This window comes from Labeo rohita, chromosome 13, assembly GCF_022985175.1.
Source record: "Labeo rohita strain BAU-BD-2019 chromosome 13, IGBB_LRoh.1.0, whole genome shotgun sequence".
Classification (NCBI taxonomy): domain Eukaryota; kingdom Metazoa; phylum Chordata; class Actinopteri; order Cypriniformes; family Cyprinidae; genus Labeo; species Labeo rohita.
The window spans coordinates 18,327,650-18,349,838 of NC_066881.1; the positions used below are offsets into that span (position 1 = coordinate 18,327,650).

Below are 22,189 nucleotides of genomic sequence, written 5' to 3' on the forward strand. Positions count from 1 at the left end.
TGAAAAATAATGTGTGTGTTTTTTAAACAAAGCATTAACTAATGTTAGACTGCACCCCATAAACACAGTCACTCCTAGAAAAAAACAAAACAAAACAAAAAAAACAGCCAACCATTTAACAATGTCCTTTCTGGGCCTTAAGCACTTCAGTCGCAATGCTGTCTATGCAGGGTCAGAAAGCTCTCGGATTTCATAAAAAATATCTTAATTTGTGTTTGGAAGATGAACGAAAGTCTTCAAGGTTTGGGGCAACACAAGTGTGAGTAATTAATGATAGAATTTTGATTTTTGGATGAACTGTCTCTTTAAGCAGGATTTTCAGATTCAAATATTAATGTTACTACACTGAGGAAATTAGGTGCAACAGCAATTTTCACTAACAAATTGCTAGTAAATTTAGACAATTAAAGGATTAGTTCACTTCCAGAAAATTTACAGATAATCTACTCATCCCCTTGTCATCCAAGATGTTCATGTCTTTCTTCAGAGGTAAAGCAATGTTTTTTGAGAAAACCATTTTAAGATTTCTCTTCTTGTAGTCAAGCTCTGTGTGAACTGAGTGTTAGGGTACGTCTAAAAACTCCTGTCTCGTTTTCTCCCCCAACTTCAAAATCGTCCTACATCGCTGTTTTTACCTTTTTTCTTTTGTAAAGGGTGTTTGATCTTCTAGGTGTGTTCTCTTTGTAAACTACGGGTTGGTACTTCTGCAGCGATGTAGGACGATTTTGAAGTCGGAGAAGAAAATGAGATGGCGTTTTTAGACGTACCCTAACTGACCAAACACCAAACACAGCGCTAGAAGAGACAAGCGTTTAAGATTAAAAAGTATATAAATTGTGATTTATTGATTTATTTTTTAAATAACTGATAGTTTCACTAAATAAGACCATTTTTCATCGACTGGGATCGTTTAGAGCCCTTTGAAGCTGCATTTAAACCGCATTTTGGAAGTTCAAATTTGGGTGCACCATAGAGTTCCATTATATGGAGAGAAATCCTGAAATGTTTTAAAAACATAATTTCTTTATGTCTTGTCTTGTCATCTTGGATGACAAGGGGGTGAGTAACATCCATTTTTGTTCTGGAAGTCAACTAATAACACAAATAACACAACGATCGGCTGATAATCAGTTTTCCCGTTTCTTCCTAAGTATTTTTCACCATAATTGGAAATTGGTTTTGTAATATTGGATCCACCAGTAGTTTATGCTTGGCTTGCCTGAATTGGCTTTGTTTATAGCAAAGAAATCACTGTCTCTAACCGGCGCCAGATAGCAAAGCTTGGCATTGAAGCTTTCATTCAATCACCATTCATAAACACAGTACTTTATTAGACTGTAATGTGATCTATCCTTGTGAACTTCCTCATTCTCCTGGTGAGAGCAATGCACAAGAGAAGGCAGTTCTGTGAGGCATGTCATCCGTTTCCCATCATGCAACGATATGTGTGTGTGCTTGTGACGAAGGACAGGGGGAGGAGCTTGACTGGAACTGAGAAGTTTAGCTCTGTTGTGTTTTGCCCTGGCTTTGTTCCAGGGCAGAAATGCTCTGACCGAACATGTATCATTCTAATGTAGACTCACAAATGACAAAAGACTTTGGAATCCCTTTTCAGCTCAGTGTTGGAATACTGGTAACAAGATAATGAGATTGTATTAAAGATTTATATGCTTTGGCTGGGAGCCAGAAACCTAACTCATGTTAAACACAGAAGCACTTATAGATATGACAAGCCTATAGTGGAAAATAAGTAGGAGTGTATTAGGATTATGCAGCAAGTGCATCACTGTGGTCAAAAATTTTCATCCCAACACCTTGCATTTTCCAGAATCGCTGCTTATTTTTGAGCGTTATGATTATTATGATAATGATAATTTTGAATATTAGTTGTTGTTACACTGTGAGTGGTGTTTATTAGTTCCAGGAAGGTAAAACAAACAAACGTCACTTATTTCATTCACTGACATCTGCTTGAGTATTTTCCACCAAGATCTATGCGATTATTACCTTATGATGGTAGTTATGACAACATCAGGACTTATATGATCTGATATGATCAGAAGAACTCTATTGAGTCATTAACCTGTTACCTTTGCCTTAATTAGCATGCACAACAGAAAACTTTTTCTAATGAAACACAACTAACTAAAATCCCACAGTAATGCTTGTGCTGTCCCTACGTATGAATTGTTCTTTTTGTTTAGGAGCTGCACTGTGGTTAGCTACAGACAGACAGACAGGAAGCCACAATTTTAAACGGCATATCTTCCAGATAAGACCATAAGAAGAGTCTGTCTTCAAGTGTGTCCTGTATTCACAGGTATTGACGTCTCTGGGGTAAGCAGCTGTTTGGGGAAAGCAGCTCTAGTTCATACTAGCTATAAACCACACAATTTCAAGAAATGTTGTGAGCTTTATCAGAATATAGAAAAAGATTATTTTAAAGTTCTGCGTATTGACGTCTTTACTATAAATGTTTACCTAAAATTGAATGACTCAATTTCAATGACTCAATGGCTCGAAGGCCTATGATTGTTCCTGTTTTTTGTGCAAGATTTAAAAGATTCTTTGACGCTTAAACAAACAGACAGAAATTCAAGATATAAATGAGTTTGTTTTTCATCAGAACAGATTTGGACTAAACGGAAGCCGTCAGAAATTAGTTCAAACAACTGATAAAAGAATCACAGTAATTCACTGTAATGAGTCGTTTACAAGTAATTTAAAGGTGACCTATTATGCCTCAGGTATTAAGTCTCAGGTGTCTCCAGAATGTGTCTGTAAAGTTTCATCTTAAAATACCCCACAGATCATTTATTATATCAGTTTGAAAATGCCTTTTTTGAGTGGAAGCGGAAACAAGCTGTTTTCACGCATGTCTCTTTAAATGCAAATGAGCTGCTGCTCCCTGTCCCCTTTTCTAGAATAGGACTGTGCCTTTACAGCTCATAGCTCAGATACTCTGCCAAAAAACATCTGTTTGGTTTCAGTTATCATGTCTGTCGACCTGAAATCATGCATTTTAAACCATATTTGTTTAAACTTCTGATATAGGTGTTTTTGAGCGCACATATCCGAAGCACACGCACAGAAAGCGGCTGTCACACAGCATGTGAGTACTAAACTTAGTTCTCTTTTGTGTCGTATTAGGCATAAAGGCATAAACAGTTGGTTATGTTTGTGAACAGCTGGGAAAGAAATTGCAAGTTTATATTAGATCTGTATGGCAGCAGCGTAATATACAGTAAATAAATCCACTGCTCTCTTGGTGGTTCACCGTTGTCGCTTGTGAAAACAATAGCGGTGATTAAGGGGCGGTAATATTGTAATAAGATCCCTTTTCTAAGTCTACCAAGTTGGTAGATGCACGGGGGACCCTATTATAGCACTTAAAAAAGTCAGATTTTCATGAAATGTCATCTCTAATGATTGATTTGTTTATTACAACCATGCCACAAATTGTTTTGCAAGATGTTACTTGATGGACTCGATGTACTTGACAGATGGGAAGCAAATGAACATCATACTTGAGAAATCATAGATGTTATGTCATCCATTCTGGGCTGAATATTTTAAACTGATCATATCTCTAAACTGTGTAGAACTCTTAATGGTTCAACTGTAGAAAGTGTGCTGTTGATACTATCTATTTATTGTGGTAAAAAACATTGTTTATCTATGATATTACATATAAAATGCAAGAGAACCTGCTGAAGAAGTAAAAAAATGTTACTTGAATAGTAAATCAGTTTGATATGGATTCTGAAAACTGAAGTGATGACTCAGCTTTGCATCACAGGAGTAAATTACATTTCAAAATATATTTAACTAGAAAACAGTTATTTTCAATTTCAATAATATTCACGGTATTTTTGATCAAATAAATTTTGCCTTGGTGAGCATACGAGCCTTCTTTTAGAAACAAATTGATCTACCCCAAACTTCTCAATAGCAGTTTATATTTATATTTACTTTAATCACCTCAGGAAGGGTGTTAGTAATTCATGATAGCGATTTTACAGCTCATCTCTATTTGGTTATTATTACTTAATGTTGTATGCAATATCCCTTGTGTATATGCAACATGTAATAAAATTATCATTGTTATTTTGCAATGCTTCAGTATTGAAATTACATAAAAAGAGAAACAAAAAGTAAAAGAGTGTATTTCCAAATTGTGGAAAAAAGTGAATCAAAAAATTTCATCAGGAAGTAAAAACTTCCAAAGTTTCAAAATCAATTGAGTAACTCAGCAACATTACAGTGGGTTGCTATGCTTTATATATAGCCCTTTTAAGTTTTGAAACCACTTGAATGACACAGTGCTTCACTGGTTTTCATATTCTCATTGTTAGCAGCATGTCATTGGGTTCATGAAAGTCAGACATATTCATATCCAAAGGCTCCTCTTTCTTCTTACAACTGAATGTTATATGAAAAGACATCTGTACACCAAATTAGAGAGTTAGACTTTTATTTACCCGAACTTTGGAATGTGAAACAGAAACAGATGATGCATTAAAATGACCGATTTGTGTAGCCACAAATCAGCTCAGAATGTAACATTACATACATGAAATCACAAAATCCATGTTCAGTAGTATAAACAGTAATTTTATAAAAATACAAAAGCTCACCCTTAGAAAAATGCAATGTAAAAAACTTGTGTATGTAGAATAAAGTAAAAACAGAATGAGACATTGGTCTTAGTTTTCTAAAGCCATCACTTTTAAGTTACCAATGAAAACTCTTTGAACAGTACAGTTGAGAACCTTGGATAAGAAGCATGTTTAAAATGACATAGCCATTACCCAGGGACAATTCCCTGTTAGTTCCTACTTTAAGGAACACAATTACCCTGCCATAATCGAGTGTTTGTGGACAAACAGTCCCAAACTTCTCCAATATGACCATCAGATTGTTATGTACATAAACGTTTCATAAAATCTCACTGCTTAACCTAATTGGTCACAGCTTCTTACAGTATTTCCAGGACAACAAACCCTCCTGTTTTTTTTGTAAATATACATTCAGTGAATGAATCAAAGCCTACGTTTCAAAAACAAAATCATCTTGAACACTTATTGAATTTGCCTCTAGTCGGGGTAGTACCCCCAGGAAAAAGCATCGAGATGGCTCTCCTGCCCCATGCCGCTGGCAGTGTACGGAATCTGCGAGACCCTCTGATTGGGGGCACCAGATTCCATTTGTCTCATGGTCTCTGCTGTACTTCCATTGGTGGTGGTGGAGTTCAGGAGCGCGGTGAAGGACTGTCCACAGTCCGAGCTGGGCCCCAGCACAGCCATGTTGCTCGCCCCTTGAGCTTCCTGTTTCAGTGGAAGCCCTTGCTGATTTCCCATGAGGTTTTGAAATATCTCATCTTCTATGTTGCCTGTATACGAGTAGCCTGTTCCCATTAATCCACCAGTGCCTGTTGCCCCATTCTGTGTGTTTTGAGGCTGTTGGTGGCTGTAGTTATACCAGTTATGGGCTCCTTCTACTCCTTGCCTTTGAGATGGCTGTTGGGATTGCTGGACCTGCTGGTTCTGCGGGTTTGGTTGGTCCTGTCGTGGTTGGCTGTTGGTTGAACCATTAGGCTGAAGAAACTCCAGATCCATAGCTGTCAGTAGAGGAAGGCTGCTTCCACTTTCCCCTGTGGTGGGCATGCTGGGACTTGGGTTCATCTGCTGTAGGCCAACTCCATTAGTGGCTCCAGTGGTGTTGGTGACTGGACTGGGCCATGCTTGATTGAGCGCTCCTGACGGTGGGTTTTCTGTTAGGGGTGGCATCATGGAGCAGGACGCAGGAGCTTTGTTATAATAGCCTGTCGGATTTTGGCGCATCACTCCTTGGTTGGATGGACGATGATAATAATGGCTCTGTGGCTCTGTAAAAAGAATACACTGGGTTATATAGGAATACTGGTTATGTAAAGAAATTTTTGGTATATTGTTATTAAATCAGTGCTGGGGAGTAAATAGTTACATGTAACAGAATTAGTTACTTTTGGAAATGTTAACGATTACAAAGGGGGTTACATCTGAGTATTTTCACACACATACAGATTTGATTGATTTATTTCCAAAATTGGATTGACTGCCCTAAAATAATAGACACCAATGTTTGAGGAGTGTAGGACACAGAATAGGATATGTTTATTTGATGTTTTATTTCGTATTTGGGTTTGTGTATATGCTTTATTTTTTAAATTAACATTTTTTTCCCAAGGCTTTGTTAGATGCCAGTGTTTCCTGTCTTAGCTATGCAAAGATTTGATTTTTTAAAAACAGTATTATAGCTATTTAACTATATCTTGTTATGACTTTAAATCTGTATTTAACCTCAGAACAATCTCAAAGAGATCCTAAAGTCTGATTTTGTGGTGGCTGTGCTTTAAAATTAAATTATCTTAATTCAAGTGATGGAGGATTTTGAAAACCTGACAGTATTCAGTGTTGAGTACTACTGTAAGGTGAACCCTGCCTGCTTTAAATGGTTGAAAATGAATAATGAAAAATTTAGAAAAGTAATCAAAATGTAATCAGTTACATTGATAAAGTAACTGAAAATAGTAATCTGTGACCTATTACATTTCCAAAGTAACCTTTCCATCATCGTATTTAGTATGGTTTACATCTTACCAAGTTTGATTCTTGGATTCACCATGTTGGTTGAAGGCACTGCTTTTGGTCTGTTCATGAAGCTCATGGCTCCTTGGGAGAAGCTAGAGAAGGATTTCATCTGGCTTTCAATTTTACGTTTCTTCTCTTGACAGCCATATGGATCTGAAAAATAAACAAGAGACATGATGTTCATATTCTCCCAACAAATAGACCATCAAAATCATGTGATGCAACCATGATTCATGATTTTAAAAATATTTTATCGTAGATAATCTTATTTGTCACTGACCCATTTGTAACAACAACGAACAATGAAGACATCGGCCAAAATCAAATAATCCATGATGTGGATATCACAAACTGCCAACCTGATTTCATGATGAAAACGTACCTGTGGGAACTTTTTTCGCAAGACGCGAATTACGTATTTTGCATATTCAATGTGAAGTGTCCACTGAGTGGCGCTACAAGAGAGTTTGTTTTTTTCCCCCAAAACAGATAAACGTACACATGGTACATTTTATGCGATGTTGGTTTTGTACATGTCATTGCAGTTCTGACTTGAAATGTCCGTTGAGTGGCGCTTTAACTCTTATGTGACGTAAAAACACAATTGCAAGCATGCCGATTTAGCTTGTTTTTCGCTCTCTCAACTTTCACGACCTTTTCATCATGTAGTCATGTTTTTGATGAAATTTGTACCCAAGGATTCCACATCCTAAGTCCAGTTCCATCCCACCTGACGTACTGAGCAAGTTTGTTATGTCTGGAAAGCGAAACATGTGCTCATGTTTTACCGTCTCTAGTGTTCATTTCTGTTGGAAATGCATTGGCGTCTTGCGAAAAAGTTCTCAAAGCTACGTTTCACATCATGAGATCAGGTAGTAAACTGCAAGTTGATCTTTTACCTTTGTCATCAGGTAGATACCGGAACTCCATGGGCTCGCTGACCTCCTGGTCGGTGGGTCTGCGCAGCTGCATGCGCACTGTAACAGGGGCTGTGATGGTGGTGTCACAGTAGGCGGGTGTCTTGAACACTATGGCCACTTGCCTGTGCACGTCTGCCTGAGAGAAGCAGCCTTTGGCTTCCCAGGTCTGAGTGAAGAATCTCACCTCAATGTCATCTAGAGTAAAGTGATGTGATGGTGTTAAATAAAAGAATGGCTTAAAAAAACTAGCAATGGAGGATGGATCATTTTATATGGAATAAAATAAATGGATGGTGAATAAACGAAAAGAACATGTGAGATCGATTAGATTGAGTGAGTAATTAAATGTAGCATTTTGAATTTTTTTCAAGTAATTAAAATGTTCCTGTACCTTTCTGCACTTTATCGCAGAGGAGGAAAATCTCATCGCCTCCCTTTACACTGCCACTGTTCTTGTTCACCCGGCAGATTCGAAGTTCGGCTGTATTGGGGGCCCCTGAAACAAGCACAGGCCTTTTAGATTGAAGATTAGAAAAGTTTAACAAACTTGAAACACAGACATTAGCAGTAGGAAATCATTTTTCACATTCTTTGACGTTATCAGAGTATCTGCAGGCACAGCCACACTTGCAAACATTATGTCCTGAGACGAAAAAAGCAGCCAAACCTGTCACGATTTACAGAGTAAGGGCGGGGTGGTTTATTGCTTCCTCTTTTCTAGGTTGTATGAGACTGATTTCTGTAATGGCAGAGAAGCTTGCCATATTAACACTAGTTAGTTAAACTGCAGAATTTTACCGCATTGTCATGAGAACAACATGCAAGATGTGAGAACCAGCATCTACAAGCAGGTGAAAGGGTTTAACCAAGTCACAGCCCTTTTTTCTTTTTAATCGGCTGACTTATTTAGCATCACCCAACCACACGAAAACACTCTGCAAGCAATGCTGTTCTGCTCGCGCTGTACACCATCACGTGAGGAAGTGTTGAAATGGACCATGCTCACTTCCTGTAGTGTGGGATGTGGCCACTGACAGATCTGTCACCTAAGCAATGCATTGCCACAGCTTCATGCTCTGTGGCAGCAGTGACTTGCATCATGTTTAATGCCACACAATAAATCAGTAAAAACTGCCGCCAAACCGTTGCGTTCTGAAAGGTATCACTGTACCATGTTTCGTCTCAATCTAAAATGAAACACTATCAAATATCGCAGATAGTGAAAACCATTGGTGAGAATTATTCCGGTAATCTGGTTTCAAACTAGACTCCTTTTTGCTCATTTGCATTGATTATAGTGTTGGGCACCGATTAATCGCGATTAATCGCATCCAAAATAAACATTTTTGTGTGCATAATATATGTGTATGAACTGTGTATATTTATTATGTATATATAAATACACATGGTATGTTTATATATTAAATATATTTATATTTTATATAAATTATATGGATACGCGCCTGTCAAATGATTAATCGTGATTAATCGCATACAAAATAAAAAGTTTGAGTTTGCCTAATATATGTGTGTGTAATTATTATGTATTTATAAATACACAAATTAATGTATATATTTAAGAGAAATGTTATGTACAAAATATTTTTATATATAATATAAATTATATAAAAATTATAATACATAACTTGTAAATATTTCTTAAATATATACAGAAATGTTTTTGTATTTATATATACATAATAATTACGCACAGTACACACACATATATTAGGCAAAGCAAACTTTTATTTTGTATGCGATTAATTGCGATTAATCGTTTGACAGCCCTAATATAAATATATACATTTAATTACATGTAAATATTTTCAAAATATATGCTGTATGTTTGTGTCTTCATATATACATAAAAAATATACGCAGTACACACACATATAGTATATAAACAAAAACTATTTTTAAATGCGATTAATCGTGATTAATCATTGCCCAGAACTAAGATAATTTATAGAACATGATACAGAACAAGTTCTATGCTTGAAAACTTCGCACAAATGTTTTAGCTACTGATACATGTCAAATTTTAGCTTGGTTTTTATGTAGTGGAGTGATATTTACATTACTAAAAAATACTCACTTATTTTTTTATACTTATATAAAAATCATTATATTACGGTAAAAATACTATAATCATTTTTATTTTATTTATATTAACAAACCACTGAAAAACTACCATAATAATGAAAAAAATAATTAAATAATAAATATTGTATTCCATTTTAAGATTAACCCATTGCTAGTGAAGTGTAATTCTGTCGGACTAGTGGCGCCAAATACAACCCAGGTCTGAGTCACTGGCTGAGTCAGTGTTGTTATGCACTCAAACAAACAGTTTTCAACTCTATTTGTTGCTGTGCAGAAATGACACACTTCACATTTAAGGCTGTGTGCTTTTTATTTGTGTAAACTCAACTCACTGTTGTCATAGATGGGGTTGGAGACGATGGGAGGCAGCGCGGTGTTGTACATCCCACTCTCATCTTGGAGGAAAACTTGGAAGCAAAGACGCACCACATTCAGATCATATTCCTCAGTCTGTAACAGCTGTTCTCGGGGAACTGTGGACACAAAACATACGTTCAACTTTGCAGTGTGCACAAAAAACATATCGACATATTAAACCTAGATATTCTGGTATTTTGTGTGTCAAAACAGAGAAGGAGAGTCGTGTGAATGGGGTGAATGAGAAGGAAAGAGGAAGAGGGAGAAGAAAACGAAACAAGCACGAGAATGAAAACCAGGTTAGTTTGTTTAAAACTAGCTGACACTCTTGTGACACAACTTGTGATATTTTTTTCGATTTTTAACATTAGTTCTGCAATAAAAATAAATACTGTACACCAGTTCACCAGTTCACCAATAAAAATAAATACTGTTATGCAAAAAAAAAAAAAAAAAAAAAAAAAAATTACCTATGTGTTTTAAAAATATTTATTGTGCTGTTTTTGCATTGCCTTTTGTTTGATGGTTTAAATACATTTTTTTAAACATTTTGATATAATATAGTATTTTTTGTACTTTTTATTGTAAATTATTGTAATGTTGGTAAATTATGCAAAATACACTTCTGTTCAAAAGTTTGGGATCAGTAAGATTTTTTATGTTTTTCAAAGAATTCTCTTGTGTTCATCAAGGCTGCATTCATTTGATCAAAAATACAGAAAAAACAGTAATATTGTGAAATATTATAAAATAATGCTTTACTATTTTAAAACATAATTTATTCCTGTGATGCAAAGCTGAATTTTCAGTATCATTACCCCATTCTCCAGTGTCACATGATCCTTCAGAAATCATTCTAATATGCTGAATTATTACTTTTATTATCAATTTTAGAAACAGTTATGCTGCTTAATATTTTATGGAACCTTTGATTATTTTTTCAGGATTTTTTGATGAATAAAAAGTTAAAAAGAACAGTATTTATTCAAAATAGAGATCTTTTCTAACAATAAAAGCCTTTGCTTTCACTTTTTTAATCAATTTAACATCCTAGGTGAATAAAAGTAATCATTTCTTTTAGAAAAAAACAAGAATAAACTTTTTAAATAGTAGTTTACAATGTTATAAAAGACAATTAACACACTGATAATAAATAATCATATTAGAATCATGTGACACTGAAGACTAGAGTAATGATGCTAAAACTTCAGCTTTGCATAACAGAAATAAATTAAAAATTCAAATATATTCACATAGAAAACAGTTATTTTACAATGAAATAATATTTTACATTATTACAGTTTTTTCTGGATTTTTGATCAAATAAATGCAGCGTCGATGAGCACAAGAAACGTCTTTAAAAAAAACAAACATTAAAAACGTACTGATCCCAAACTTTTAAACGGCAGTGTATACATATTTATATATACACCTACATATTTAGAATTGAAAATTATAGCTATATAAATTAAATACATGGTTTACTTCAAATTGATTTGCGATATCATGTATAAATAAGTGATATAATTGAATATTTTGAATTCAGATATACTTATTTGGGTTTATTGTTACAATGTAATTCCTTTGTTTTGTCTAAACTGTTCCATCTTATATTTTAGACTTGAATGCATGACATGTAATAATAAAATGCCAAACAAAGTCGTCCAAGTCAGCAAAAGCAAGCGGCACATATTGCTCTTGCAGATTCACCCCAGCAGCATCACCAGAAATGCCACTAACACATCAGCCTACGAGTACAAGACGCCCACGCGGGTGCTCGTGTAGAAATTTCTTAGTGTGTGTCACCACCCACTCACTCTCAGGAGTCTGTGTCTTTTCACCCCGCGGCTATCCCGCCCACAGCTGTGACGAGCTTTAAGCACTCTGAGGTCACAGCTTGTGGAAATATCACAGCGGGTTAGAAAGACAGCTCGAGTGACAGAGTATCTCTGACGATTCTGCAGCAAAGGGGGCGGCCTCCTGACGTGAAAAGACACCTCTGTCCAGACCACAAGCCCAGAAGTGGGAAAGAAGGATGGAGACGGAAGCTGAGCAGCGAGGAGCACAGCAGGCAGATGTAAAACAGACAAGAAGGAACAGAGGAACAGAGATAAGGTGGGAGGAGATGAGTGGGTGTGGAAGATAGCGAGAGGCGGAGTGTGAGAAAGGCAATGGCGAGCCCCGGTGTGGTCATGTTTATTTGCGTATATATGTGCGCCTCTGGTTCTGCATTTAATGTAGTCAGAGAGCAAAAGGAACGAGTGGACAGCAGTTGCAGGTGGGTGATTTAGGTTAGCGTGGGCTGGTGGAAGGTGAAGCAGAGGGTTCGAGTTGTAGAGAGAAATGGGGGCAGGCAGGTGAAGATTCTCCGTTTTGTGGGCATACCACCATTCCCAAGCCTCACACTCATCTCTCGTCACCTGAACCCACCATCTAACACCATACTGTTCTTTCAACACCCACTTATCACCCATCACGGCAAAGCCAGCTATGGGCGACCTCACCGACGCTGCTTAATGTTAACGTTTATGCAATGCCAAATCTTTAATTAAAAAAAGTTAATTACTAAAACAAATATATTAAGCCTAATTTCAAAATATTTTAATATTATATTATATTGACAGGAGATATTTTTACTCTTTAAAATAACTGTTTTTATTTGAATATATTTTAAACTGTAATTTATTCCTTTGTTTTCAAAACTGAATTTTTAGCATCATTACGTTCTAATATTCTGATTTGCTGCTCAAAAAACATTTATTATTATTAGTATGTTGAAAACAGCTGAGTAGAATTTTTTTCAGGTTTGGAAAGTTCAGAACAACAGCATTTTTCCGAAATGTCTTTGTAACATTATAAATGTCTTTATCATCACTTTTGATCAATTTAAAACATCCTTGCTAAATAAAGAAAAGATTAAATAAAAAATACTGACTCCAAGCTTTTAAATATTTAAATAGAAAACAGATTTTAAATAGTAAAAATATATCACAATATTACTGCTTTTACGGTATTTTGGATCAAATAAACGCAGGCTTGGTGAGCAGAAGAGACTTCTTTAAAAACATTTAAAAAAAACTTTTGGTGTGTAATTTTTTACAAATATTATATGTTTAAAATATTCTGTATTTTATTTTGTAATATTTTAATTATATATTTAAAATATTATTATCCACATCAAAAAGCATGAAAGGTAATAGTACATTTTAGAGGATGACTTCAGAATGTGTGCCCTGTAAAAACTGATTGTGTAAATAAACTGTAAATAAAACGATTATTGAAGTATGTTTTACAAGAAAGTACTATTTCAGTCTTTCTGCTTTCTACTAAATATCATGTTTAATTCAATGTGCAACTTGATGTTTCTCGGTTTGCAGAATGTACAAGCAATGTTGAAATAAAAAGAGTTTCAAAGTAACTTTTTCATTACATTTCATGTAAATTACATCTACTTTTAGCCATTTAAGTAATTTTAGTAATTTTTAGACTATATTTAGACATAAAAAAAATCTAATCCAGTGTGCATGGTTCACTTCAAATTTAGTTGCAGATTTTAGCTACATTTTAAAACTACATTTTTGAAATTCCGTGTTTTAGAAGAAAATACAATTTTAGTATTTCTACTTTCTACTAAATTTATCAGAATTTACTAGCAATGTAGGAGTGAAAACTGTTTCAAAGTAACTTTTCAACTTCATGTAAATGATGTATTGTAATTTTAGTCATTTAAGTCATTTCACAGTTGTGTTTAGACAAAAAAATTGTAAACATTAATTTACCAGAAAGTACAATTTCAGTCTTCAAAGTAGGAGTATCCAGCAGAACATGAAACAATTACATCATTAATCGCAATTATTGGTATGACATTTAATCCTCAGCTATACTTTCATGTTTGTGGCAGTCCTAACCACAAAACGAATACCTCCTCTCCAAAAAGCATTTGAATACCAAGTCAATAAATGAAATGAACGACAGCATTCTCTGTGTATGCATGCGTCATCAGTGTGTATCATTGTGGGATAACGTCAGCGCAAATGAGGTCATCTCTAACAGGTCATCCCTTCAATACATGACCAAACTTCAAAAGTAATATCAAGACTAATCTCACAACTGCCACCATGACTAATCTATCTAATATAGGGGACTGTCAGTGTTACACAGCCAAAGAGAGAGATCTTTATTTGGTTATCACAGCAGAAGCGAGAGCAGTCCCTCAAACAGCCGTCACCGCAGAGAACAGCAGAACAAGCATGAGGAAGCAAACTCAGAGTCAAGTTCACAATATGCCCACAAACCATACTGTGCATAGACCCGTTGCTAAATTTTCATAATTTCACAAATATCATTTGGCTAGACAGTGGTATAACACAACATGTTGAAACTTACACATATATCCTCAATATTAAAGTCTCATTTCAAAGCGAAAGCATTTACTCTGTAGGTCAGACTTATTTGGCAAAAGCCAATCTGAAACTCAGACCTAGAGAAGAAAATTACCTAGAGAATCTGCTTTAAAAATATTAACGCTGTTGTAATTTCCTCCCACACAATAGTTTGCATGGAATTCCTGAAGTATCTGGTTGTTTGCATACTCCAGGCTGAATAAGCCAAAGTCATCGGTTACACAAAAAAGTATAGTTTACAGTTCCTCCTGACATTCCTCCCTCTCTAAATAAATTCCCCCTGATCATATGCCACTCAATACCGCAGCCAGTTGTGCAACATCTTCACTAAGTAAAGAGAAGTGATTTTTTCAGCTCTAACTGCATTGTCAGATGACACTTTGGCTACGTTCACACTGTCACTTTTTGGGACTGACAATCGTATTTACTTGCAGGTGTGAGCCTAGAAATGTCCCGTTCACACAGCAACTTACAGTCGCCTTTTGAATCCTGTCTATATGAACGTGCAACAGGAGTCAAACCCGTATTCCTTATAAGTAATCACAGCAACAGTGACCAAAGTAATATCAAAGATGGCGACGTCCGTAAAACTGTAAGTAATACCACTTTCCGACACCACAAGAGACCAATCGAGCCGCGAGCTCATCCATCAAATCATCATTAACCGACAGCAGCTTTTAAAAGTGAGTGGAGAGCGGAGCATTTGAACCGTGGGCAGAACACAAAACGGCTCCGGTGGAGACTGGATATAAAACTTACAGATGACACGCAGCTCATTTCTCTGAAACCACAAATTAAAACACGCAGCACACTGTAGACGTGCGGCAGTGCAGCTCTCTCGCACTGTGTGACGTGACAGACAACTAGTTGTCCAGTCCTGTTCCGTTCACACAGCGTGTGTGTTCCAAGAATGCAGTTGTGAGTCCTGAGGTGTGAGTTCGGTTAAAGAATACGGTTGTCACACCCGTAAATAACCGTACAGTCTGTGAACGCAACCTATTAAGGACTCAAATATGGTATGGACAACCTTATTCTGCTGCCGTGTGAACGTGGCTTTTTGTGTACAGTATTGAAGGCGAGAAAGAGCGACGTGTAAGCATTTGTGTTAACATCGGCATATAGACCAATTTGGAGAAGACGTCAGCTGCGTACACATATACACTGGTAACAAGTGGAGGTAAATGGGGTAAAATCCATAGAATAAGAGAAAAAAAAATTGTGCCTTTTGATGTCAAAATCGGAATACAATTTTTTTTTTAGAGAATACTGTCGTCAAAGATGCCATTTGAAGCTAAACGCATGTTTAAACGTACATACTATGGATGAAAGCTACTATGATTACTCTAAAGCATACATTTGATTTAAATAGGTCTACATAATATTTACATATGCTGTTCATAGGGGATGTATTGTATTAGCCCTACAGTTACAGCATGACATATTATTTAAACCTATTACTATTAACATTTATTTATTTTATCTCACAATTCTGACTTTTTTTCTCACAAATGCAAGTTATATGACCTAATTCAGACTTTATAACTCTGTCAATTCTGAGGGGGAAAAAAAGCCAGAAGTGTGGGAAATAAACTCCTATTCTTAGCCGAGGAGAGAATGATGAGTTGTTTTTTCTTATTAGAATTATGAGATATAAGAATAAAGAATTCTTATTAGAATAAAGTCAGAATTTTGAAATATAAAATCAAATTTACCTTTTTTTATTATTATTTTTTTATTCCATGGCTCGATTGATTGCCACTTGAAAACCTTCATTTTCTATCAGGAGATAGGCTCTGCCCACAAAAATGTCATCCCTGTTTCGGATCTGTAAGGCTATCCCACTATCTAACATCAGTTTCGTTAAATAACAGTGCTTATCGCTGGGTGACAAGCTCTTGTAATATGTAATATGCTTTGTAAAATGACATCTAATCAATATAATCTATAATCTTTTTAAATGTAACTATTTTGTGCCGTATCCGTGTAATTCTCTAGCCATTAAGGTTATCTCTCCGGGGTTTTCTGCAACCATGATGCGTGCGCATTCCAAATGTTTACAAACCTATAATTGGTCTGTACAGAATTTCTCATAACAAGAGTAAAAGCGAAAGAAACTGGGTCAGAAATAATGATAAGAAGTAAGAGAGGCGATTAGAAGGAATCTGCAGATGTTCTCCATGCTAAATTTGAGCATAAATCTGATAAGTCTTTGATAGAGCCCTCCAATTCAGATTTAGTTTGTGCTTTTCTGTGTACTGAGATTCTTTTTAGGCCTAGAGAAAAAAGTACAGTTGGTTCTCACCATTGAAGGGGTTGATTCTTCGCGTAATCCTCTGCATTATGGCGTCTCTCACTTCTCTTCTCCGTACACACTGGATACCCAGGTTCTGAAAACTGGAAAAAACAAAGAAACAATCTGTTAAACTGTGTAGAGCGATTATATTTGTTTAGGTCTATGTACTGTCTATCCTGAACGTGATCCCAGCGACTAAAGCTAACAGGAAGAGTGAGGTTGAACTAACCATACTGACATACTGTTTAAAATTGAGGGCAGACTGGAACTCTAAAGCTCTCATTTTGCATATCAGGGGAATCCCCTGCATGGCTCCCTACTCTGAAACAACATGCTTCTTTAAAAAAAAATAAAAAGAAGAAGAATGGACAGGCCTTCGGAAGAGAACTGTGGTAGTGTGTGGGCTGGAGTAATACGGAAAGCACACAGGAATGGCTTTGATGTGGGGCACGGAGATGTTTCATTTCATTAGGAGGAAAATGGCAAGAGGACCAAATGAGATTAGAGCAAAATATGCAGATAATACATCTACAATCCAAAGGTTGTCAACCTTCTGTACTCCAAATTATTCTGAAATTTTTACATTAAAACAACCAACTTACGCGATAACTCTTCGTTCAGGACCAAACTCTGCTTCGTAATAACCATCCTTGCAGTCTTTTCCCACCAAGTCATGAGGATGTGGTTTATACGGGTCGCTTTTGGTCACAAGGGTAACACGCACTTTTCCTTTCCCGGTAACATTCAGAATCTAATAGGGAGAGATAGGAGAAGAGAAGCAGTTTATAGAATCACTTTCCTAAAAATACAAGTTTAATTCTTTCTTCAGTGGTGTAAGACTTTAAAAGCAAGTACCTGAATGCTTGGGTAGGTTCTGTTATTGTCTGAGCTTCTTTCACCAGGTATGCTGCCTGCTGAACGGCCCTCGCATTTATACCTGAAGCGCATGCCTCTCTGTTTTGGCTGCTCGAAGATCTGAACACAGGGCTCTCCCACTGCACAAAGTGGCAAAATTACATCAGTCAGATTCAGAGATTTGAATTTCATTCATTTAAATAATCAAAATGATTTGACGGAGTGAAAAGCATTTCAAAAGCTTAAGTTACTCTTATTATTTGTGACCACAGCACAGGTGTATTTGTAGCAGCAGCCAAAAATGCATTGTATGGGTCAAAATTATCATTTTTTTTCATTGGGATATTAAGTAAAAATCATGTTCCATGAAGATATTTTGTAAATTCCCTACCCTATATTAAAACTTAATATGCATTGCTAAGAACTTCATTTGCACAACTTTAAAGTTCAGATTCTAGATTTTCAAACAGTTGTAGCTCAGCCAAATACTGTTCTGTCCTAACAAACCATACATCAATGGATTATTTAGCTTTCAGATGCATAATTATGTATAAATCTCTATTTCAAAAAAATTACCCTAATGACTGGTTTTGTGGTCCAGGGTTCCATTTATTAAAATGCTAACACCTATGTTGCATCAGTACAAGATTAAGAGCTTGAAACACCTGCAGAAACATCTTCTGTCTTTCACAGAACCTGACCATAACCTGACCACAAACAACGCAGCATGCCGGTAAATAATTTCCCGCTCTTTGCACCTGTCAGTATAGAGTTTTACCAGCTTGCCCAGGTGCCATTATACTAAGCGTATCATAGCACCTGCACAAACAGCTGCATTTGTCATGCAATATATTTTGGTTGTTTTTTAACACACTTCTTCTGGAATTGGCACAAACAGGTGAGGTCTATTCGCCTATGCATTCTTACACTGTTAAATGTCATAAAATAAAATGGGGAAGCTACTGGTTATAATGCATGAAACAGATCCAGTGTGTGATTTAGTTCAGTGAACAGATGTCACTCACTACTGCCTGCTCGAGATATTTGTCACTTACAGGAAGTCATATCTTTATCAAACAAAAGAGGAAGTAATGTAAGGAAATCTGAACATTACATCGGCAACTGCGTGACGTTTAAACAAACTTGATGAGTAATTACGCAAAGTTTATGGTCCACCCTAAACTTGGCTCAAAACATGTTATAAGTAAAGACAGAATCCGTCTTACACTTGACGCAGATGAATTTAATGTACTTACTTAAATTGGGGTCCCTGTGCATTGATAGGTGATGCACTGTACAGAAAAGCAAAAAAAGAAAAACATAGATGAACACAGGCAAATATACTTTATAATGCATTTATATGGTACAAGAATTAACAAATGTGCAGATGAGAATAAGAGAGCTGAAACAGCTTTTAAAAGTTCCTCATTTTTATTTCCTGGTGTTACATTGTCCCTCATGTATTCATGTACAGACAACTCATTTGAATTGTTTAGTTTACATAGGGTTTATCTAGATTTAGAGGTCTTAACTTTAGAACTTTGTTTTCAGGTAATGCGAATCATATTACTTTTGTTTCGCAAGTGCTTTCTGTGATTCTACACTTCCACAAAGACAACTCTGTGTTTTATTTCCTGTAATATCTGAAACTAAGCTTGTATGTTTTTTCCCCCTAAATATAATGAGATTTAAAATTGTAGAACGTGTTATATTGTAAGATTACAAATTACATTGTCAAGATTTACAAACCGAGAACAACAGAAAACAGCATTAAAAGTCATTGTTATTGAGGCAGATTCTATATAATAAAAATTAAGAGTTATGAGTAGATGAAGTATCTTTAAATTGGCTATCTAAACAAGTCGTTAAATCAACGGTGCTGTTTTGAATCCACTATCTGTTACACAGACCGTAATTATACGCGTGATTTAATTAAAGACAGCAAAGAGCAAATAAGGGAAAAGAAAAAGACAGTTACTTAATTAATTTAATAAATTTTGCTACTCACCATCCATGTTATGCGAACACCCTTGTCTTAAGTTTTACGTCCGAGCTCTAAAGTGCTGAACAGATATACAGTAACACTTCAACACAGGACAGCACTGACTGGGAATTCCCCACTATATACAATACACCCGCCCACAGATAAAAGCACGCCCCTCTGGCAAGCCGCTTTAACATTTAAGGACTAGCAATAAATTACGTCACACTAATGACTTTTTCGGTTTCGCTAATGAAGTAATTAGATATTAGCATTTTTCATTTGCTACTGCTCATTATAACAGTGGCAAATAACTATTCAATTGTTACTCAAAAATTTTACATTTGTGCCTTTTATGAATTTTATGTATTCCAATTGATGCTGATACTAAATGCAGTTATAGAATAACTACACTAGTACTTATAGTGCAAGTACTTATTTTTTAGTTACTGGTAACAATTCAATTGTTCCAGTTTTCTTAGTACTTGCTGAATAGACACTTATTAGACACTAGTGTTTATTCCAATTGTTACTAGCTAGTAACTACCACAGTTTTAGCTAGTAACTACCAAGTAGCCCTTCTAATAGGAAATTACTAATAAAGAGTAAAAAAGCAATTGCAGCTAGCAAAAAAAAAAAGATCTGGGGTGATTCTAGCTTTAACATTTTTTTTTTTTTTACTTTTGTTATTGCGCTTTCTGTGTTGTCAACATTTTGTTAGCTTAATTACCAGTCTTGTAATACATATGCCATTGTCAATATGTTTCTTGCATACATCTTTTATACATCAAAATAAGCTGTTTGCCAATAACATAAAATCTAATTAAGTGCAAGAAAGAAAGGTAGACATATATTAGATGTTACATTTAATAAGGCATTTCAGATTTAAGCTATGCCAAAGACTATATGCAAATCTGATTAGCTAACATATTACCAGTGTTCCAGTCATTTACTTGACCTGAATTTTATATATATATATATGTGTGTGACCCTGGATCACAAAACCAGTTATAAGTAGCATGAGTATATTTGTAGCAGTAGCCAACAATACATTGTATGGGTCAAAATTATAAATTTTCCTTATGCCAAAAATCATTAGGATATTAACATCATGTTCCATGAAGATGTTTTGTAAATTTCCTACTGTAAATATATCAAAACTTAACTTTTGATTAGTAATATACATTGCTAAGAACTTCATTTGGACAACGTTAAAGGCAGTTTACTCAGTATTTAGATTTTTTTTTTTTTCATATTTCGGCCAAATATTGTCCTGTCATAATAAATCATACATCAACGGAAAGCTTATTCAGATATATAAATCCCACTTTCAAAAAAATTTACCCTTATGACCGTTTTGCGGTTCAGGGTCACATATCCTATTATTCCTCCCAAGAAAATAATAAGGTACAGATATAATTTCTTGAAGTAACCTCAGACAACCTAGAAAATAAACCCATGGCAAATTTCATGCACACACACAGAAAACTGAGTTACAGAAGGTTTAAAATTATGTTTTGGAATTAGCGATAGAAGTCTGAGATGAGATGTGTAAGAAAATAATCCTACACATAAAAGCATTATAGAGACAAAAACCTGAAAAACTCCTGAAATTATCCAAACAACATCTTGAGGTTTGATAACTATAGTATAAGGTGAATAACTGATTCTGGGTTTTGAATACTAATGCACACCTAAGGTGGTAATATACCCACTAAACTAGTAATATCATAATTTAGGTGTAAGGATTTACTGGCAAAATTAAATGCCTGGGATGCTGGTAATATTTAATTAAGATATCCATATAGTCTTTAGCATAACATAAATTTGAAATATCTATTATTTAATGTCTAACATGTCTAATATATCTCTACCTTCTCCTCTCTCTAATACTGTTTTATGTTAGTAGCCTTAGTCAATAATTCCTTACATAGTGTCTGAACAGACAGCAGTCATTATTGGATTGCATTCTGAGTGCAAAATAAGAGCTAGAAACAACAATAGATATTATTTAAATAGAGGTTAATCGGGCTTGCCATATTCTCCCCGTCCGCGCAACCAATAAACCGAGGGATATGCACAGTGCGACGTCAAATTCAAATTAAGCAGAAATAAACGGAGAAATGTCAAGGTGATTGAAATAATTAATGCTTTTATTTTACTTTTCATTTCAACCAATATCACGACGTTTTGAGATTTTGAAATCCCACGAAAATTTTAATTTCATACAATAAGTTTCACTTCAGTAAGTGAGACACTTACTGGGAATTTTTACACTTTAATTAATCGACTATAAAATTTCCTCTTATAATACAAACCTAAAGGCATGGTTCGTCCAAAAATGAAAACACCATCACCGTTTACTCGTCTTTGTTGTTCCAATCTGTCGTTCTTGAGCGGAAAGGAGACATTAGTCAGAATGACAGCTTCAGTCACCATTCATTTTCAGTGTATGGAAAAAAGATGCAGCGATATTGAAAGGTGGCCGCTGTTTGTCTCTCACATTCTGCCTAACATCTCTTTTTGTGGGTTCACGTTAAAAAGTAAGTCTATGGATCGGCATTACAATGAGGAAAAAAAAAATAGAGAGAGAGAGAGAACGTTCATTGTGAGGAAAACTTATTCCTTGAACCAAGGATCAGCTT

The 22,189-nt window shown here is 35.5% G+C and overlaps 1 protein-coding gene across 1 annotated transcript; it reads right to left on the minus strand.

Moving 5' to 3' along the window:
• Positions 1-4,457: 4,457 nt before the first annotated feature.
• rel (v-rel avian reticuloendotheliosis viral oncogene homolog) lies at positions 4,458-19,701 on the minus strand. The gene is made up of 10 exons (XM_051126284.1): positions 19,572-19,701; positions 18,820-18,855; positions 17,564-17,703; positions 17,311-17,459; positions 16,718-16,809; positions 9,988-10,128; positions 7,944-8,048; positions 7,532-7,747; positions 6,642-6,785; positions 4,458-5,887 (listed from the first exon to the last, which is right to left on the minus strand). The coding sequence occupies exons 1-10, from the start codon at positions 19,576-19,578 to the stop codon at positions 5,097-5,099; spliced, it is 1,821 nt and encodes a 606-aa protein (XP_050982241.1). The 5' UTR covers positions 19,579-19,701; the 3' UTR covers positions 4,458-5,096.
• Between the last annotated feature and the right edge of the window lie 2,488 nt (positions 19,702-22,189).

Excerpts from the sequence above, each read along its gene's own strand:
- rel (XM_051126284.1), bottom strand. Across the intron at positions 17,460-17,563 it reads GAACCTACCCAAGCATTCAG|ATTCTGAATGTTACCGGGAA; the intron begins GTACTTGCTTTT and ends TCTCCCTATTAG. Across the intron at positions 10,129-16,717 it reads AAGAATCAACCCCTTCAATG|TTCCCCGAGAACAGCTGTTA; the intron begins GTGAGAACCAAC and ends TTGTGTCCACAG.